Genomic DNA, 16210 nt, shown 5'->3' with positions numbered 1-16210 from the left:
CACGCAGTAAACACCCAAATGTGCTGATGGATCAGACTTTCACAGGACAACAATCTTGCTCGTCAAGAAATCATAAGTAGATGATCACCACAATCTTCTTCTTTGATTCTTGGAGCTTTTCCATGTTCTGTAAGATAGCACTAATATGAAAGATATCACAAAAGTCATTAGAATCACAAAGCTTCTTACAGAATTCAAATTTGCGTCAATTTATAGCAATTCACAACTTTGATGCATTTTAGTCGACTTTGCTACTAATGCAGTCGAATATAACAAAACAGTTATAACAGTTAACAACAATCAACGCAATTAATTGATTTAGCAATTAATGTAGTCGAATCTCATTTAATGCTTGGTCAACATATTTAAAAATATGACCATTAGACAACTATATCAAGCATTAACAAAATTTCAAAACATAACAGACTTAGTCAAATGCAAAGAGCATATAGTCTCATTGCTCCAACCTTCTTTGGTGGAGGCAAGACATCAGCATATGTGGTAATGTCCCACATGTTGTTACCATTGATACGATAGATAATTGAAGAGTAAATTTCTTCATATGTTGACTTCCTAAAGCAACAAGGTATGAAGTGCTCTTCATAAATAATAAATTGAAGTTACCTAGGAATCCAATATTTAGTTAATTGTGACTCCTTGTTAAGTTTACTCATGATTTTAGGACAAATGACTCTAGAAAATGATTGTATCTTTGTCCTCTTTATTGCTCATCTCTTCATCATGTACAGTTGGATCTCCTCCAACATGGTTATGATGGGCTTAGACTTGATATGCACAAGTACACTATTGAAGGCCTCTGACATGTTAATATTGAGTTATGGCAGTGAACCTTGATCGTGACCAATATTTACATTGGAACGGGTTAAGAAATATTAACTACAATAATTTGACAATAGCTATGATAATGGTATAATGACAGTGAGTGNCATTGTCAACAACAACCTTCACAATTATTGGTGCAGACATGCNTAACTGATTTTAGGATCCCCACACNGTGATGGTGCAGAGTTAGGGTCATCATGCATAACTGATTTTAGGAACCTTCCCAATTATTGGTGCAAAGTTAAATGCAATCAAGAATATATGTTGATATTAGTATCATAAATTCCATTACAGTAGTCACAAAATTTTTAAAACAAACCTTGGAGGAATTTTTATCAAGTATTTAAAAGCATCCTCATTCAGCTCTTTGATCTTTCTCATTTCTGTTTCCCATGTTTGTGAATGTGTTGTTGTAGCTGCCCTCTGAGACGCTTTAGTTGCTTTGCAGGAAACTTTTTTCTGAAGTTCGCATATAGGTGCCTAACACAAAATCTTTGATCAACTCCAAGAACCACTTCTTGTATAACTTGAAGTAGGCCTTGTTATTTGAAAGTATGATAGTGTAGTTATAGGTCTAATATGAATGTCAAAACCAATATAATTGAATGGTTTTTCATAACAATTACCTTTTGTTGGTCTGATATGAATGTAAATCTTGAACATATAGGTGCCCCACCAAGGTCTTCAACGAAAAGTTCCAAAAACCACCTCCACGAATCCTTATTCTCCACCTCTACCGCGACATATGCAACAGGTAACATTTGGTCATTTGCGTCTCTAACAATAGCAGTTAACAATTTCCCATCACATTTTCCTTTTAAGAAAGCACCATTCAGCCCAATTATTGGCCTACATGAGACAAAACTATCATTGCATGCCTTCGCACATGCAAGAAATCTCTTGAAAATTAGTTTACCCTCATTCTCTTCATCTTTCACCTTCACTGTGGATCCTGGATTGCGACAAAGTAGCTCATGGGCATAATCAAATATTCGTTATATTGGAGTTTGAATGACCAACCTGGTCTAAAGCAATGACTTTTGCCCTACAAGGCATGCACCTAGATATACCTACGTTCCATTTTCTATTCATCTTCTCACGAATTTTCACTCCCTTTACTTTTAGATTTTCTCTTACAGTTTTCTCCAACTTCTTACTCAACCAGTTTGCATTAAGCAATCTTAGTTTGTGTTCTCTACTAAAAGTGTGGTTGCCAACAATAGTCCTTAGTTGCCACGTATGAACTGCATCCATATGAGCACAATATGCCATCCAATGACATTTTCCTTTTCCCATACATTTCAGTCTCATTCTCTTCTTATCATTTTTAACAAATTTGATATTTCTGCCATTTTCTAGTGAATACGTTTTTATGGAATCCAAAAAATCTTGCTTGTTAGCAAAATAAGTCCTTAAATCCCATTTAAAATCAATCATAGACTTTGGCATGGGAAATGTATCGAACTTCCTATAACCCTCTTCATCATCATGTTCTCTGTCACTTTCTATTGCACTAAGTAATTCTTTAGATTCCCAATCCTGATCAAACAAACCTCCATCATCATCGGTACTTATGCCATCATTCTCACTTCCACCATATTCATCTTGTACAGTTTGCATATCAACTTCCACATTATCACACCAATCTCCATCTCTTAACTCCTCTTCTATATCACACTCAACATTTACATCAACTAGTCTTTCAATACACTAACTATTAACATCAATATTGCCATCATCACCACTCGACCTCCAACTACCAACATTAAATTCCTCCTCTACAACATCACACTCCACTTGTTTATCACCAACATCTCCTTCACAGTCATCCACCTCAACCTTTGTTTCAATTTCATCTTCAAACATCATCACTATCACCTTTTTTCTTCTAAGACAACAACATTTTCTTCACAGTCACCCACCTCACCTTGTCTTTCACTCTTACCTTCATCATCACCATCAATGTTAGGTACCTCAACTTGAACTTCTACTTCAGGTGTATTATCAAGAACATATTCTATCATCTGTATCACCTCAAGAACAGACATTGTGTGAAGCACGAATAGATGAACTTGACCATTTAGCCTAGCTATGTTAACCATGTGCATGACCCCTTTGTCATCACATAGAGGCTCCAACCTGTTATCTAAGACAGAACCCCCTCCTACACAATCCCACAACTCTTTAAACCCATCATATCCTAGACCTCTGACTACACTTACTACAAGAAAATAGCTCCACATATCTGAGTCAAAAGATAATCTTGAAGTTTCCTCCTCGTACTTTAGTTTCTCATCATTTAAGAACTTTCCTCTATGGTTGAAAAAATTCAAAATCATCATCCATCATGTAATACAATAAAAATATTTAACCTATAATATAATATTATCACTAACACAACAAATATTAAACAAATTGAAAGCATAACGCACTAAAAAAAACACTCCAACAGTACTTTAAAGACAGGGAACCACATTGCAATCAACAAGAAAACACAATTGAACATGGACCATTGTGGGATAACCCCAATATTGACGTTTGCAAAATGGAAAAAACATAAAACGAAAAAATAATCAAACAATAAACTCAAAACAGAATTTACTAACCTTTCACGTGATAAGCCTCGAAGAACTTTGTGATAGATGAAGCTAAAATCCTCCAATGAAACCCCAATTTGATTGCATGAACCCCGATCCCAAACGAAAAGGCCTCTGACACTTAAACCCTACTTTCACAACCTTCGAACAATGAAGAATCTATGCCACAAATCCTTAACAAGAAATGCATGATTTACCGAAGGATTATTACCGGAGGCTTATATGTCGTCGGTAAATGACGTTTTCTGAAGGATTTATCGAGGGTCTCTGGAGTAGTAAGTTACCAAAGGATTTAGACCCTCGATAATGGGAATGTTAATTATCGAAGGACTGTGCCTGTCGGTAAGTGGATTGATAATATGAAATAACAATTTGGGGTTCTCACGAATTTCACTTTTTCGAGCCCTACTTTCATTCTTCAGCACTACTACCTCCCTTCGTTCCTCAATCCACTTCTGTTTGCGAAAATCTCCTTTGCTTCCAATGAACATTAATTTCGTTCTTCAGTTGGTGGTGGTGAGTTGAGGCTTTAAGCTCGTTCGGTGGTCTGAGGAGGACGTTCATATCGCTACGAGAGGTTCGGTTGTGCATTTCTCTCATCTTCGCTACGAGGGGCTTTCGCTGAAGGCTATTGGTTGACGGTCCTTGCTGCCTTTTGTGCCACTGTCGAGGAGGGTGTCGTCGAAGGAGGGTGACGACAATCCTTACAGTGGAGGTGAGTTTTGGGTTGGGGGAATGAGTTGTGCCAATAATTGATTGCAGTTGCCAGTATGGTGATTTGTTTCTGGTTTTGGATGTTTTTTGTTTGGTATGTTATTTCTTGCTGCTGATGCGGTGCTCAATTGGTGCAGGCTTTGGGTACTGGTTTCACTCAATTTGCAGAAACTTAGGGTGTAGGCTTTGGGTACTGATTTTTTGCATTTGTCTCTGAGGTCAGTTTGCATATTAGAGTCACATGTATGGAAAATGTTTTCTGTTGTGATTTAAGATAATAAGTAGTGAAAAAAATTATAATTAATGTTTCTTTTTATTATAATACTTGGCATCATGTATCCATTTTTTTTAAATACTTTAATTCTTGTGAAATCAACGTATAAGATGGTGTGGTTTTGCACTAGTATGGTCAGTTCATGATGAGTCATTAGGATTTGCTTTTGTTTTTGGATTCATAGTGTTCGAATTTGGGTGTTAATAGAAATATACCGGTGATCGTTTGAACTTTAGTTTGGTTGCTGAGCTAGCAAAATTTGAAGGTTACAAAGTAGAGGTATGTCTAGCTGGCTATTGATTTTTCATTGCACTTCCAATAATTAAACATTTAATATTCAGGTAAAGTATAACATGTATTTTTTTTCTATGTAGACTGTTATTGTTGGGGATGATTGTGCGTTTCCTCCGCCATGAGGGATAGTTGGAAGAAGAGGTTTGGCTGGGACTATTCTGGTTCATAAGGTTAATACATGAAGTCACTTTTCTTTCTGCATTCTTTTTGTTGCTTATGATGTATGATGCAATAATTTGATAAATAAACATGTTGACCCCTCCTTTTGATAAATAAAATTATGTTTGCCTTTTATCTCTCTTTCTCTTTCGCCTCTCTAGTCTTCTCTCTTGTCTTCTCTATGTTGCATATTCTTCTTATATATAACCTTCCCACCTTGTTCCCCACCCTTTCACCGAAATGTCCTCTTGGAAGAAGACCATGACAACACCCTTAAAAATATCAAAGTACACCTTCATTACTAAAATGAGTAATTATAAGGATGAAGTAGAGTAAAAGGACGAACCAACATGCATATATGTTGGTTATATACTATCTTGAATCACCCAAGTAACAAACTAGAAGGAGAAACCAAAGTTATAGTTGTTTTATAGTTTATATATTAACTAAAAAACTTAAAATTCCTTACTAAGCCTAAAGTAGACCATTTCTTAGGTTAAGCTTTATTAACTTTGCTCCAACTGGTAGTGGTTAAGGGCACTCCAGTGGTTAATTTGGCCTTTAACATGTTAAAAGATATGTCTATTACAGTCTCCAACAACCTGCACACGAATTTGGACTTCAATTGTGAAAGTCAACTCTAAAGTCAAAGTTCAGCATATGAAAGCTTGAAATTATTTTTCAGATTATGCACTTGCTGTCATTTATGATTGCTCTTCCTTTAATCCACATTTAACCACTGGATTTCTTTGCTTTTGATCAGCCCTCAAATAACTCCATTTAATTGTCCTTGGTTTCCCTAAAACTAAAAATATGACAACCTAACTAAAGTACTAAGTAGAATAGGCTTCTGGAAAAACTTGTATTCAGCCCTTATGATGCAATCAGATATAGGCTTGATGATTTTATCGTCAAATCAGTAGCACTTCAGTTTAGATAGATCCATTTGCATCTCCTTGAAGATCACCATTTCATTTCTATACCTGCACTGTTTATCACAGAAAAACTAATGCTCTAGTTGTGCAAATTAATTTATTTAATTGGTCTAGAATTGATGATTGAATCAACTTGAATTTAAGGACCAAACTGGTCAAAATAGAAATGGATGAAAAACTGGGTTATTATCCAAAAGGCAACACCAAACTGCACTTAAATTTAAAAAGTTGAATTGGTTTAAACAAGGTCTGATGAAAACTATTTTGAACAAGTTTTAAAAGCTGAAATCTGCACCTTCAATTTTAAAAACCAGTTCAATCACAAGTTTCCACAATCCATTTGATCATGTAAAATGTTTCTCAAATCAGAAACTGTATAAACCAATTGCATAACACAAATCAGATTCAGAAACTGGATTGTTTCAGCATTGGAAAATAGTGCACTATTTCTCTCGGCCAAGGTTGTTTAGCTTTAGGTGCAGCCACTCAAATCTCACTTCCTGGAGTGTTTCAGGTGTTCTAGAAAGTTTCTTTTAGGTTCTAAACATTCAATCTCTCATTCACTTTGGTATGGAACTGGTCTCTCAAAATTTGGCTATAGGAGTTGTCAATTTTTCACTCTTTTTCTCACTACAAAATGGTGTTTCAGGAAGCTATTTTCCCTTGTTGTAGAGGCATTTATATCAAGAGCTATTAAAGTTTCCACCCCTCAAGATGCTACCACTAGCACGAGCAATCACCCTAGCACAAAATCTGCACCAATAAGCATCTCATCAGCATCACAAATCAGCTTAAAACTCTGCACCAATTTCAGCACACTGCACCGGATTTTCAAACTAGATTTATGAATCTTGGACACTTTGGAAGCAAAGAATGAGGAAATCTAATGGGAACAGGGATGGAATAACATCCAAACAAGTCTAAATTAGTCAAAAGAAGGTAGGAAACTAGTCAAGAGGAGAGAGTTACCTCAAACTCAAAGTTTGAGTACTTAGAACCTAAAAAGTGTACTTAAAGGGTGAGAAATTGCAACTAGACCTAATGTGCACTACTTTTAAGTAATGCTAACACCCTAACAAGTCTAAATTAGTCAAATGAAGCTAGGAAAGTATTCAAAATGGTAGAATTACCTCAAACTCAAAGTTTGAGTATTTAGAACCTAAAAAGTGTGCTTAAAAGGGTGAAAGATTGCAAATAGACCTAGTGTATACTAATTATAACTAATGTTAACATCCTAACATGTCTAAATTAGTTAAATGAAGCTAGGAAACTAGTCAAAATGATAGAATTACCTCAAACTCAAAGTTTGAGGATTTAGAACNTAAAAAGTGTGCTTAAAGGGTGAAAAATTGCAAATAGACCTAATGTAGACTAATTATAACTAATGTGAACATCCTAACATGTCTAAAGTAGTGAAATNAAGCTANGAAACTTGACAAAAGCAAAGAATTACCTAAAACTCAAAGTTTGAGTACTTAGAACCTAAAAAGTGTATTTAAAGGGTGAGAAATTGCAACTAGACCTAATGTACACTACTTTAAGTAATGTTAACACCCTAACAAGTCTAAATTAGTCAAATGAAGCTAGGAAAGTAGTCAAAAGCAATGAATTCCATAAAGTTCTAATACCTAATGTGTGGTATTCGCCACAGTACTGGGGAAAGTGTGCAATCGCCCAAAAGAACCGGTCTTCAGAAAGGGGCGGTGTTCTCCATACAGGTGGATCAATCACCGTACATGAACAAGCCATGCGTATGGTAAGTATCCATTTAGTCATATAAGTTATGTAACTTTAATTTTAATGTACATAACAAACTTTATATTTTGTTACAGACAGCTGAGTTGGGACGATCTATACATGTTGATTAAGTTTTCCACCAAACTCATATTCGCAAGGGAACTGACCAGTTCGTGGATGAAAGGTCCCGAAAGACATGTGTAAGAAAATACTTGTAATTGTAGCCTTGATTCATAACTTTGTGTCTTCTATTGTATATTTTACTGATACTTTATGATCATTTTTAACAGGAAGAATTCTCCACAAAACTTTCACGGGTCAGATCCTCACATTCTTCATGTCCTCAGTCAACCCAACCAACAAATGATGACGAAGACCTTATTAGGTCACAATGTTGGATTGATGTTGTTGGTGGAAAGAAAAAAGGAAGAATCTATGAGGTAGGGCAACTGGCTACAAATTACAATGCAGGTCGTGGTGGTCTAAAGCACCAACCTTCTTCTTCCTCCCAACGTCTTGATGAGACCGTTCATGCCATGACGCAGGAGCTTCAAACACGTGATCAAGAATATAATGAACTCAAACAAGAGTTTACTAGTTTTAAAGAACTGGTCATGAGATTGCTTCCTCAGTCTGTAGTGCCTCCGGCCTCTCATTCGCAGCCCACACCAGTCCAGCCTACTGAAGTTCAACCCACACATGTCCAGCCCATACTAGTCCAAACCCCATCTGTCCAGTCCCCATCTGTCCAGCCAACTTTAGAGCCTCAAAACAATGAACAGGAAGACAATCATCAAGCTGAACATTATGACGACTATTAGATTTTATGACTTTGCACATTATTTACATTATTATTACTTCTTTACCTTCTAAGAACAATTTTATATTTAGTCCTATATTGGTTAGTGGAGTTCTGTTTTGTTTATCAATTACAAATTTTAGACATTAGACATTATATATATATATATATATATATATATATATATATGTTTGCTTGGAATGTGTTTACATTGTTTGGAGTTTGCATTTATTGGAGTTGACTCCACTAGGTGAATGTTGGATTGTATTTTGAGTTGGATGTTGTTGTTGAATTGTGCAGGTGTACTATGATTGGGTATAAATTTTGCAAACTGCAGAGGGCATGTATTGTGCAGGTTACTGTTTTGAGTGGGATTATATAAAAACGAAACTACCATGACTATAAAGACGACGTTACCGAAGGACTTATCCTTCGGTAATTACCCAAGTAGTGTCCTTTGGTAATTATCGAAGGATGTATCCTTCGGTAATTACTGAAGGATTTTTCCTTCGGTATTTTCCGAAGGATACCAAAGGACGTATCCTTCGGTAACTACCGAAGGACAAAATCCGCTGGTAGTCGTTTCCGACAACGGTTTTTTCAACGGAATGGAGGTCGTCGGTAAGTCGTCGATAAAATGGGTTTCCGACGGAATATATCATATAGCGACGGAAATTGGCCGTCGGTAATAACATCAATTGTTGTAGAATCCCTAATTTAATTTTACTTTCGCACAACACATTTTATTTTTATTTCATTATACTTTTCTAAAACTTATAAATAATTAATGTCCACATCAGTAACACACTAACTCTGTCACATGCTTCCCATTTGCATATTCAGCATGTCACGTCACTAAAATGATAACGTCGTTCTCTCCAATTGACGACAAGGGTGCAATTGATTCAATATTACAGGAATATGAACCTAATTAAGAACATGAATTATTGAAGGACCTATTTGAGACGTTTCTGCAAAAATAGAGACCTCAAAAATAATTAAACCTTATACAAATATGATCCAACTCTTAAAAATCTTGCAGAAAACATACAAATGGGTTAAAATAATTTAGAAATTATGCATTAATATGTTGCAGAGTTAAGCATATGTGACTCAAGACATTTGCAATATTTGGGATAACATGCTCAAAATTTATTGAACCTATTCCCAACAAAAGATTTAGGTTGTGTTCGCTTTAAAAGATGGATTTGGGAAAGAGTGGGTGGACGAATTTGAGGGTGAATTAATTGTTGTTTTTTTTAGTGGATTTAGAGGTGAGCGAGATCGAATTTAGAAGTAAAGTTTGTGAAAATTAATGTAGGATTTGATCCTTGTGACAGATAAAAAAATTGTTTAACTGATAGAAATTGAAGATTAGCAAATGCCCCTAACTATAAAAGTAATATAAAATGATAATTGTTAATGTTATATTTAAGTGTAAAAATATTTATAAAAAGAAAAAAAATTAAATTTAGTTATTAAAATTAAATTTAAAATGTAAAATTAAATTAAATTATATTGTATTGATATGAAGCATCAATTTTCTAAGTCCTTTGGGGTAGACAGATAACCAACTCGGACCAAACTACAAATATCATTACAAATCAAGTTATAGAAAAACCAATAACTAATGACAATATGTTTCTACAATTTGAAATGACCAAATACATACCTGAGGACCAATGACAACTCTATTGCGAACGTTTGGAAAATATACAAAACAAAAGAAAAAAATTATTTTCATAGACTCAACATTCATAACATAAATATATAATTGATATTATAAGCTGTAATGATTCAATTTGACCATTAATCCCTTCTTTTTGTGTGTTTAAATTAGTTAGAAGAAAATTTTATATCAAAGCAAGGCACTGACACCCAGGACAAATAGGAAGAACAACAAAAACTTGAACCTGAAGAAGTTCATAATCATGTTTGGGCACCCTCCAAGGGTGTTGAGCACTAGATGTCTCGCAATGCTCACGCCTGGGCGCCCTTCCAAGGATGTTGAGCGCCAGATGGTTTGCAAAACTCACGCCTGGGCGTCCCTCCAAGGGCGATAAGCGCCAGATGACTCACAAAGCTTGGGCCTAGGCACCACTCCAAGGGCATTAAGTGCCACTTGATACGTAAACCTCACGCCTGGGTGGCCCATGTCTAGGCGTTGAGCGCCACTGGACCTATTTAGCTCTAAAACGTGAGTGAAGTATGATCTTTTGGAAGTTGGACACGAAAACACTCTTCAAGAGCGTTTGGAGGCTGGCTTTGGTGTGTGGGAACATTTTTTTCTTCTTCCTTGGGTCTCCACCTTCTTCCACTTCTTCCATTTGTAAGCTTAAGCTCTCCATGACAATGGGGAGCTAACTTCATTCTTGTTGGGGATAAATGTAACTACTTAACTCTTATGTAATATAAAGATGTTTTGAATATATTTATTGCCTCTTTCATTGAATGCTAGTAATTTTGTTCCTTCACTTACTGCTTGTTATGGTTTGGCCACTCATAGCTTGATAATTGGTTTGTTTGACATTGGAAAGTGTCTTGTGAACCTAGACTTGGAATAAGATACCTAAAGGAAATTGTATCTAAGAATAGAACTTAGACCTTTAGTTGTCTTAAATCTTAATTCTTAAAGCGGAGTTACTTATTATGGTTTTTAAGAGATTGAAGTCTAATAAAAAAAGTCTAGGCTCTTTCTACCAAGGGATTAGGTTTTGAGTAAACTAGTAGATTGACGTTAGAATATTAATGAAGAAGATGTACTTTTACATGAATAGGAGTGAAGTAGGTGAAATCTTATCCCAACAATACCAACTTATATAATTTCTAATCTAATTCCATTTTCAAGTGTTTTAGCTACAAAAGTTTACTTTACTATTTATGCATCATTTTATTTTAATTGCACCCAAAAACCCATTTCATGAAATCATTCTTTAGTCTCTATTGGTTAAACAATTATATGATTGTTTTGTGTTACACGAGTCTCTTGGGAAACAATATCCGATTTTATCGATACATTACTTGAACGATTTGGTACACTTGCCAATGAGTTAACATTGAGTTACAAAATTTTGGTTCACCAAAAAGTGATTCGAGTTAAACTGACTCATTTTTAACTCAACTTGCGGTGAGCCAACCTATATGAACCAAGTTGACTCACTTTGACAGCCCTACACTTAAGTTTACGGAATAACACTCATAAACTCTAGCACATAGGCTAATAATTTATTGGGACCGATAAGATGTTTAACTCATAAGCTAATGATGAATTCGGCCCCGAAGTTGTATTACTATAAGCTCAAAGAGAGCTTAGCCCCAAGGCCATATTACTTTAAGCTAAGAGAGAGCTTGGCCTCGCGACCATATTACTTTAAGCTCAAAGAGAGCTTGGTCTCGAGGCCATACTACTTTAAGCTAGACAAAGCTCGTCCTTAAGGACATATTACTTTAAGCTTAGAGATAGCTCGACCTTGAGACCATAATACTTTAAATACAAAGAGAGCTCAACCTTGAGTCCATACCACTTTAAGCTTAAAGAGAGCCTAACCACGGGGCTATAATTACTTTGAAGCTCAGATAAAGCTCGACTACNAGGCCAGAATTATTTTGAAGTTGTGGATAGAGCTCGATGCCGAAGCCAAAATTATTTTGAAATTAAGATAAAGCTCGACCACGAGACCATAATTATTTTAAAGCTCAGATAAAAGCTTGGCCACAAGCCTGTAATTACTTTAAAGCCCAAATAAGATCTCGATCACGAAGGCAAAATTATTTTGAAGCTCAAATAAGAGCTAAGCCACGAGGCTGGAATTACTTAAAAGCCTAGAGAAAGCTTGACCTCGAGGCCAAATTGTACATTAGAGCTCGGCCCCAAGGCCAATCCACCTACAAAGCATGGTCAAATGGCCTAACTATGAACTCGGCTGAATGACCAACCCATTTGCAAGCCACACAACTCTACCCAAACTAAACTCCTTAGACTACGAGGCTTACGTTCCTACTCGGCCCAAAAGACATATTAAGTGCACAACCCAATAAGACCATTTAAACTCTTCATTATGAAGCAACCCAAACCTACACCTATTTGAACCATATTTACATATTAAAACTAAATATTTGTAGTTTGGAATATTTGTTATTATTTATCCTTTATTATTATTATTATTATTATTATTATTATTATTATTATTATTATTATTATTAGAATGTTCTTATATTCTCTAGATAAACATTGTTCTAAAAGAGACATANGTCCACAACCCATGTTGATCCTATAAATATAAAAATAACCTCAAGAGATACTCACTTCAAGCTTGATACTCGATAATTATTCTCATATAATAGATCCTAACTCTTTTATTGACTTAACTTTGGAAAAGTTTTGCATAAGGATCTTCCCTTCTCATCAACAAGATACACTCTTTAAGAGAAGAAACAATCAAAGCTTCACGTTCTAAAATGAGGTAAGACAAGAAAAAATTCTATTAAAATGGTCTTTTATGCACATATCATTTTTTGTGTAATTCAAATTTTAGGAAACATAAATTATTATTTTTTTTCTGATTTTGGCAACGGGAATTGCATAATTTAGCCCAAGCAAAAGAGAAGGCCGAGCCCTCCCTCTCAACTACGTTATATTGAGGGTGGGCCCATTATTACAGTAAGATAAGACAAATGCCCTCGGAAGAGAAGAAGGGCATTAGAGTAAAATCCGAACACGACCCATCGCTCTTACACCGCAATCTGTCTCCACCTGTACCAATCCAAATAATAATTTCTTCTTCAAAATTCATTTCAACACTACACTTTGATCCGATCTCCACAAACCCAATCAATTTCATCATTCTTCTTCTTCTTCCATAAAGAACAAGGAGAGAAAGTTTCATCACCGTAGCAGAGGAATCAAATCAAACCATGGCAGGTTTCAGTGGCGACGAAACCGCTCCTTTCTTCGGCTTCCTCGGCGCTGCCGCGGCTCTCGTTTTCTCCTGTTCGTCACTCTTTCTTCTCGGTTTGTTCAATTTAATGATAATGATGATGATGATTTAATTTGTTGCCTTTTGACGATTCAAAGGTATGGGAGCAGCGTACGGAACTGCGAAGAGTGGGGTGGGAGTGGCGTCGATGGGTGTGATGAGGCCGGAGCTTGTGATGAAGTCGATAGTGCCGGTGGTTATGGCTGGAGTGTTGGGTATTTATGGGTTGATTATTGCGGTTATCATTAGTACCGGGATAAACCCCAAGGCTAAGTCTTACTATCTCTTTGATGGTTATGCCCACTTGTCCTCTGGCCTTGCCTGTGGCCTTGCTGGCCTCTCTGCTGGGATGGCCATTGGAATTGTTGGGGATGCTGGTGTTAGGTAATTCCCCCTCATACCTATGGGCACTTGTAGAATAGAAACTGTAGTAATTATTAAAAATCTCATATTGATTCTAATATGACGAAAGTAACGCGTATATGTGGGACACAAATCTCACTTTCATATTGAATGCTGATATGGTCGAAATAGTGTATATAAATTTGGTGTATACCTTGTTCATGAGTTAGTTTTCCTAGTTGAAATATGCCTAAACCCAAATTTAAAGAGTAAGACCTTTGAAATAGTGTGCAAAATATAATTAATTATTCATGTAATATGATGCGGGATCGGGTCTAGGGGAAAAAGGTTTGTATCCCATAATGTGATGAATCAAGGTTTGAACTCCCGCTGGCAGAGGTATTCACATTTGGTGCTCGACCTATCTTGAAATAAGATTGCCTTTTTTGAAGGATACTTATGGGAAATTAAAAATAAATAGCATAGAACTTACATGTTTGGTATTAATTTTAAGTTGTTCTTTAATTACTTCACTAATTCATGTAAGAAAAATTTGCATGAAAAGCCTGCATAGATTATCTAGGAAAACTTCCAGTTTTGATTGGAGAACAATACAATTACATCTAAGTTTTGTCCGTTTGTTTCTTTCATGACTGCAAGCAACGAAATTGATTAGATTGTGGTTTTGTAGAGTATATATTGCTTATGAATGTTTTAAAAGTCATATATTTCTTGTTGTTTAATAATAACCGGTGAGCAACCTTTCATATTATTCAGAGCATTGAAATGTGTTGTGTTTACAATTCTGTCCTTCATTTGTGCTATTATATTCTTCAATTCACTTTTGTTGTTCAAACCATTTCTTATTGATCCTGAAAAATGTTAGCTAAAGGAGTATGAACCATGTTTTTGTGATTTAGATGTTTAACTCGTTAAAATCAGGGACTACATTAAAGTTTAAGAGGGGGGACATTTTTTAGAATCAGTGTGCTATTTATTTTATTTCTATTAAAACTATGCGGTGCTCCTCACCTAAGGTTAGCTGCATTGCACACATTCTGTTTTTTCTAATAGATTTTGTATAATCATTTCTATATATGCTTACATGAAGCTTTCTTTTTGCTGACGTGAAATTAGTAATTATTAATGGAGGCTAAATAGGTGTATTGGACTATTTCAAAATATCTGCTTGTGGAGATTGCTGCTCAGTTCAATTCCTGCTGCGAAATGTTGTGTATTGGTTTGTTCATTATATGTTGTTCGAGTGTAATATCAGAATATGTCTTAATTTATCTTGTCTTTATTAACTTGTGGACATATAAAATATTTTATTCACGTTGCTTGTGTGATTAAGTGGATTGAGTTGATGAAAGAAACCTGATGTGTCTCTTTCTACTTAACATGTTATTTACGTTGAAAGGGTAAAATATTATCAACTTAATTAGGGAGGAGATGGCTATATTGACTTTCCATCCTTTATGTTGTGTGAATGAAACCTACTTTTGACTTTTTAAGTGGTTGTTATTAGAAAGGCAATTCAAAATTAATTTGTTTCTTGTGGAGATAATTATCTAATTTAGAATCTAATTTGCAATTTATACTCTATTTTATGTTCTTTTCCAACTAAAAGATATATTGATCGAAATTCAGCTGCTATTACTCTTCTCCCTCTTTATATAGTTGTTGACCATGGATGGTTCATGTAAATAACCCTGCTTCTGCCGCCATTTTCAGATGTTTAATGTTTATTTGAATACTTTATTCATTCCCTTTTGTGCGATTCGCCACTTTTTGTTGTTTTATGCCGTGCCATATCGATTTTCTACCATCTTGTGTGCATGTGTGTGATTTTGCATTCCGCAGCTAAAATTATAGTTTGCTTTATAGATCTATGTAATATGTGTAATTGTTAACTGATCGAATACTTGAACACTAAAATGATTTGTTTTTTGTCAGGGCTAATGCTCAGCAGCCGAAGCTGTTTGTTGGTATGATTCTTATTTTGATTTTTGCTGAAGCTCTTGCGCTTTATGGCCTCATTGTGGGTATCATCCTCTCATCTCGGGCTGGCCAATCTCGCGCTGATTAAAACGAGCCAACTCACTGATACTTGGTAGTCCAGTGATTTTTATTATCAGGCCTGTATTTGAAATGGGAGATATCTGTCTTTAGTATATTGCTATTATTTCATTTATTTTCGTACACAAACCTTGTATCCAAACTCCATCAGTTTTATCAAGTATTTTCCTATGGACTTCATATTTGGATGGCTGCATAGTGATTTGATACTCTTTTGTTGTGCATAATCACTGGAAATTATTGATACAATACACCTTGTTTGTACAAGTTAAAACTATCGATGACTTTGCCTACCTTTGTTGCAATATGAACTTCCATGAGATTAGTATTATTCTCACATTTACAACCCTATTTGAACAGAATGAAATGGTTGTTTAACCTTCTTGTGAGAAGATAACAATTAATTTAGTGAAAGGAAGAAAAGGTGTCAGATTCCAAGACCAAAAAATCTCGGGTACCCA

General features: G+C 35.4%; 1 protein-coding gene and 1 long non-coding RNA gene across 7 annotated transcripts; both read left to right on the top strand.

The window, feature by feature from the left end:
• The first annotated feature begins 3525 nt into the window (after positions 1-3525).
• LOC106780559 lies at positions 3526-8478 on the top strand. 6 transcript variants are annotated; one of them, XR_001377275.2, is made up of 7 exons: positions 3526-3782; positions 3948-4155; positions 4292-4707; positions 4803-4892; positions 7468-7572; positions 7649-7753; positions 7844-8478. It is a non-coding gene; the product is annotated as an uncharacterized LOC106780559 (long non-coding RNA). The 6 variants fall into 6 exon arrangements; XR_001377279.2 differs by lacking the exon at positions 3526-3782 and having other exon boundaries at positions 3792-4155; positions 4292-4344; positions 4636-4707; XR_001377277.2 differs by lacking the exon at positions 3526-3782 and having other exon boundaries at positions 3792-4155; positions 4292-4344; positions 4613-4707.
• Positions 8479-13088: 4610 nt separating this feature from the next.
• On the top strand, positions 13089-15958 carry LOC106780557 (V-type proton ATPase 16 kDa proteolipid subunit-like). Its single transcript, XM_014668860.2, has 3 exons — positions 13089-13342; positions 13427-13712; positions 15627-15958. The coding sequence occupies exons 1-3, from the start codon at positions 13267-13269 to the stop codon at positions 15757-15759; spliced, it is 495 nt and encodes a 164-aa protein (XP_014524346.1). The 5' UTR covers positions 13089-13266; the 3' UTR covers positions 15760-15958.
• The last annotated feature ends 252 nt before the right edge of the window (positions 15959-16210 follow it).

Source organism: Vigna radiata, unplaced genomic scaffold, assembly GCF_000741045.1.
Source record: "Vigna radiata var. radiata cultivar VC1973A unplaced genomic scaffold, Vradiata_ver6 scaffold_390, whole genome shotgun sequence".
In the NCBI taxonomy this organism is placed as follows: Eukaryota; Viridiplantae; Streptophyta; class Magnoliopsida; order Fabales; family Fabaceae; genus Vigna; species Vigna radiata.
The sequence above is the reverse complement of the archived record's forward strand: the minus strand, read 5'-3'. Positions and strand labels throughout refer to the sequence as shown.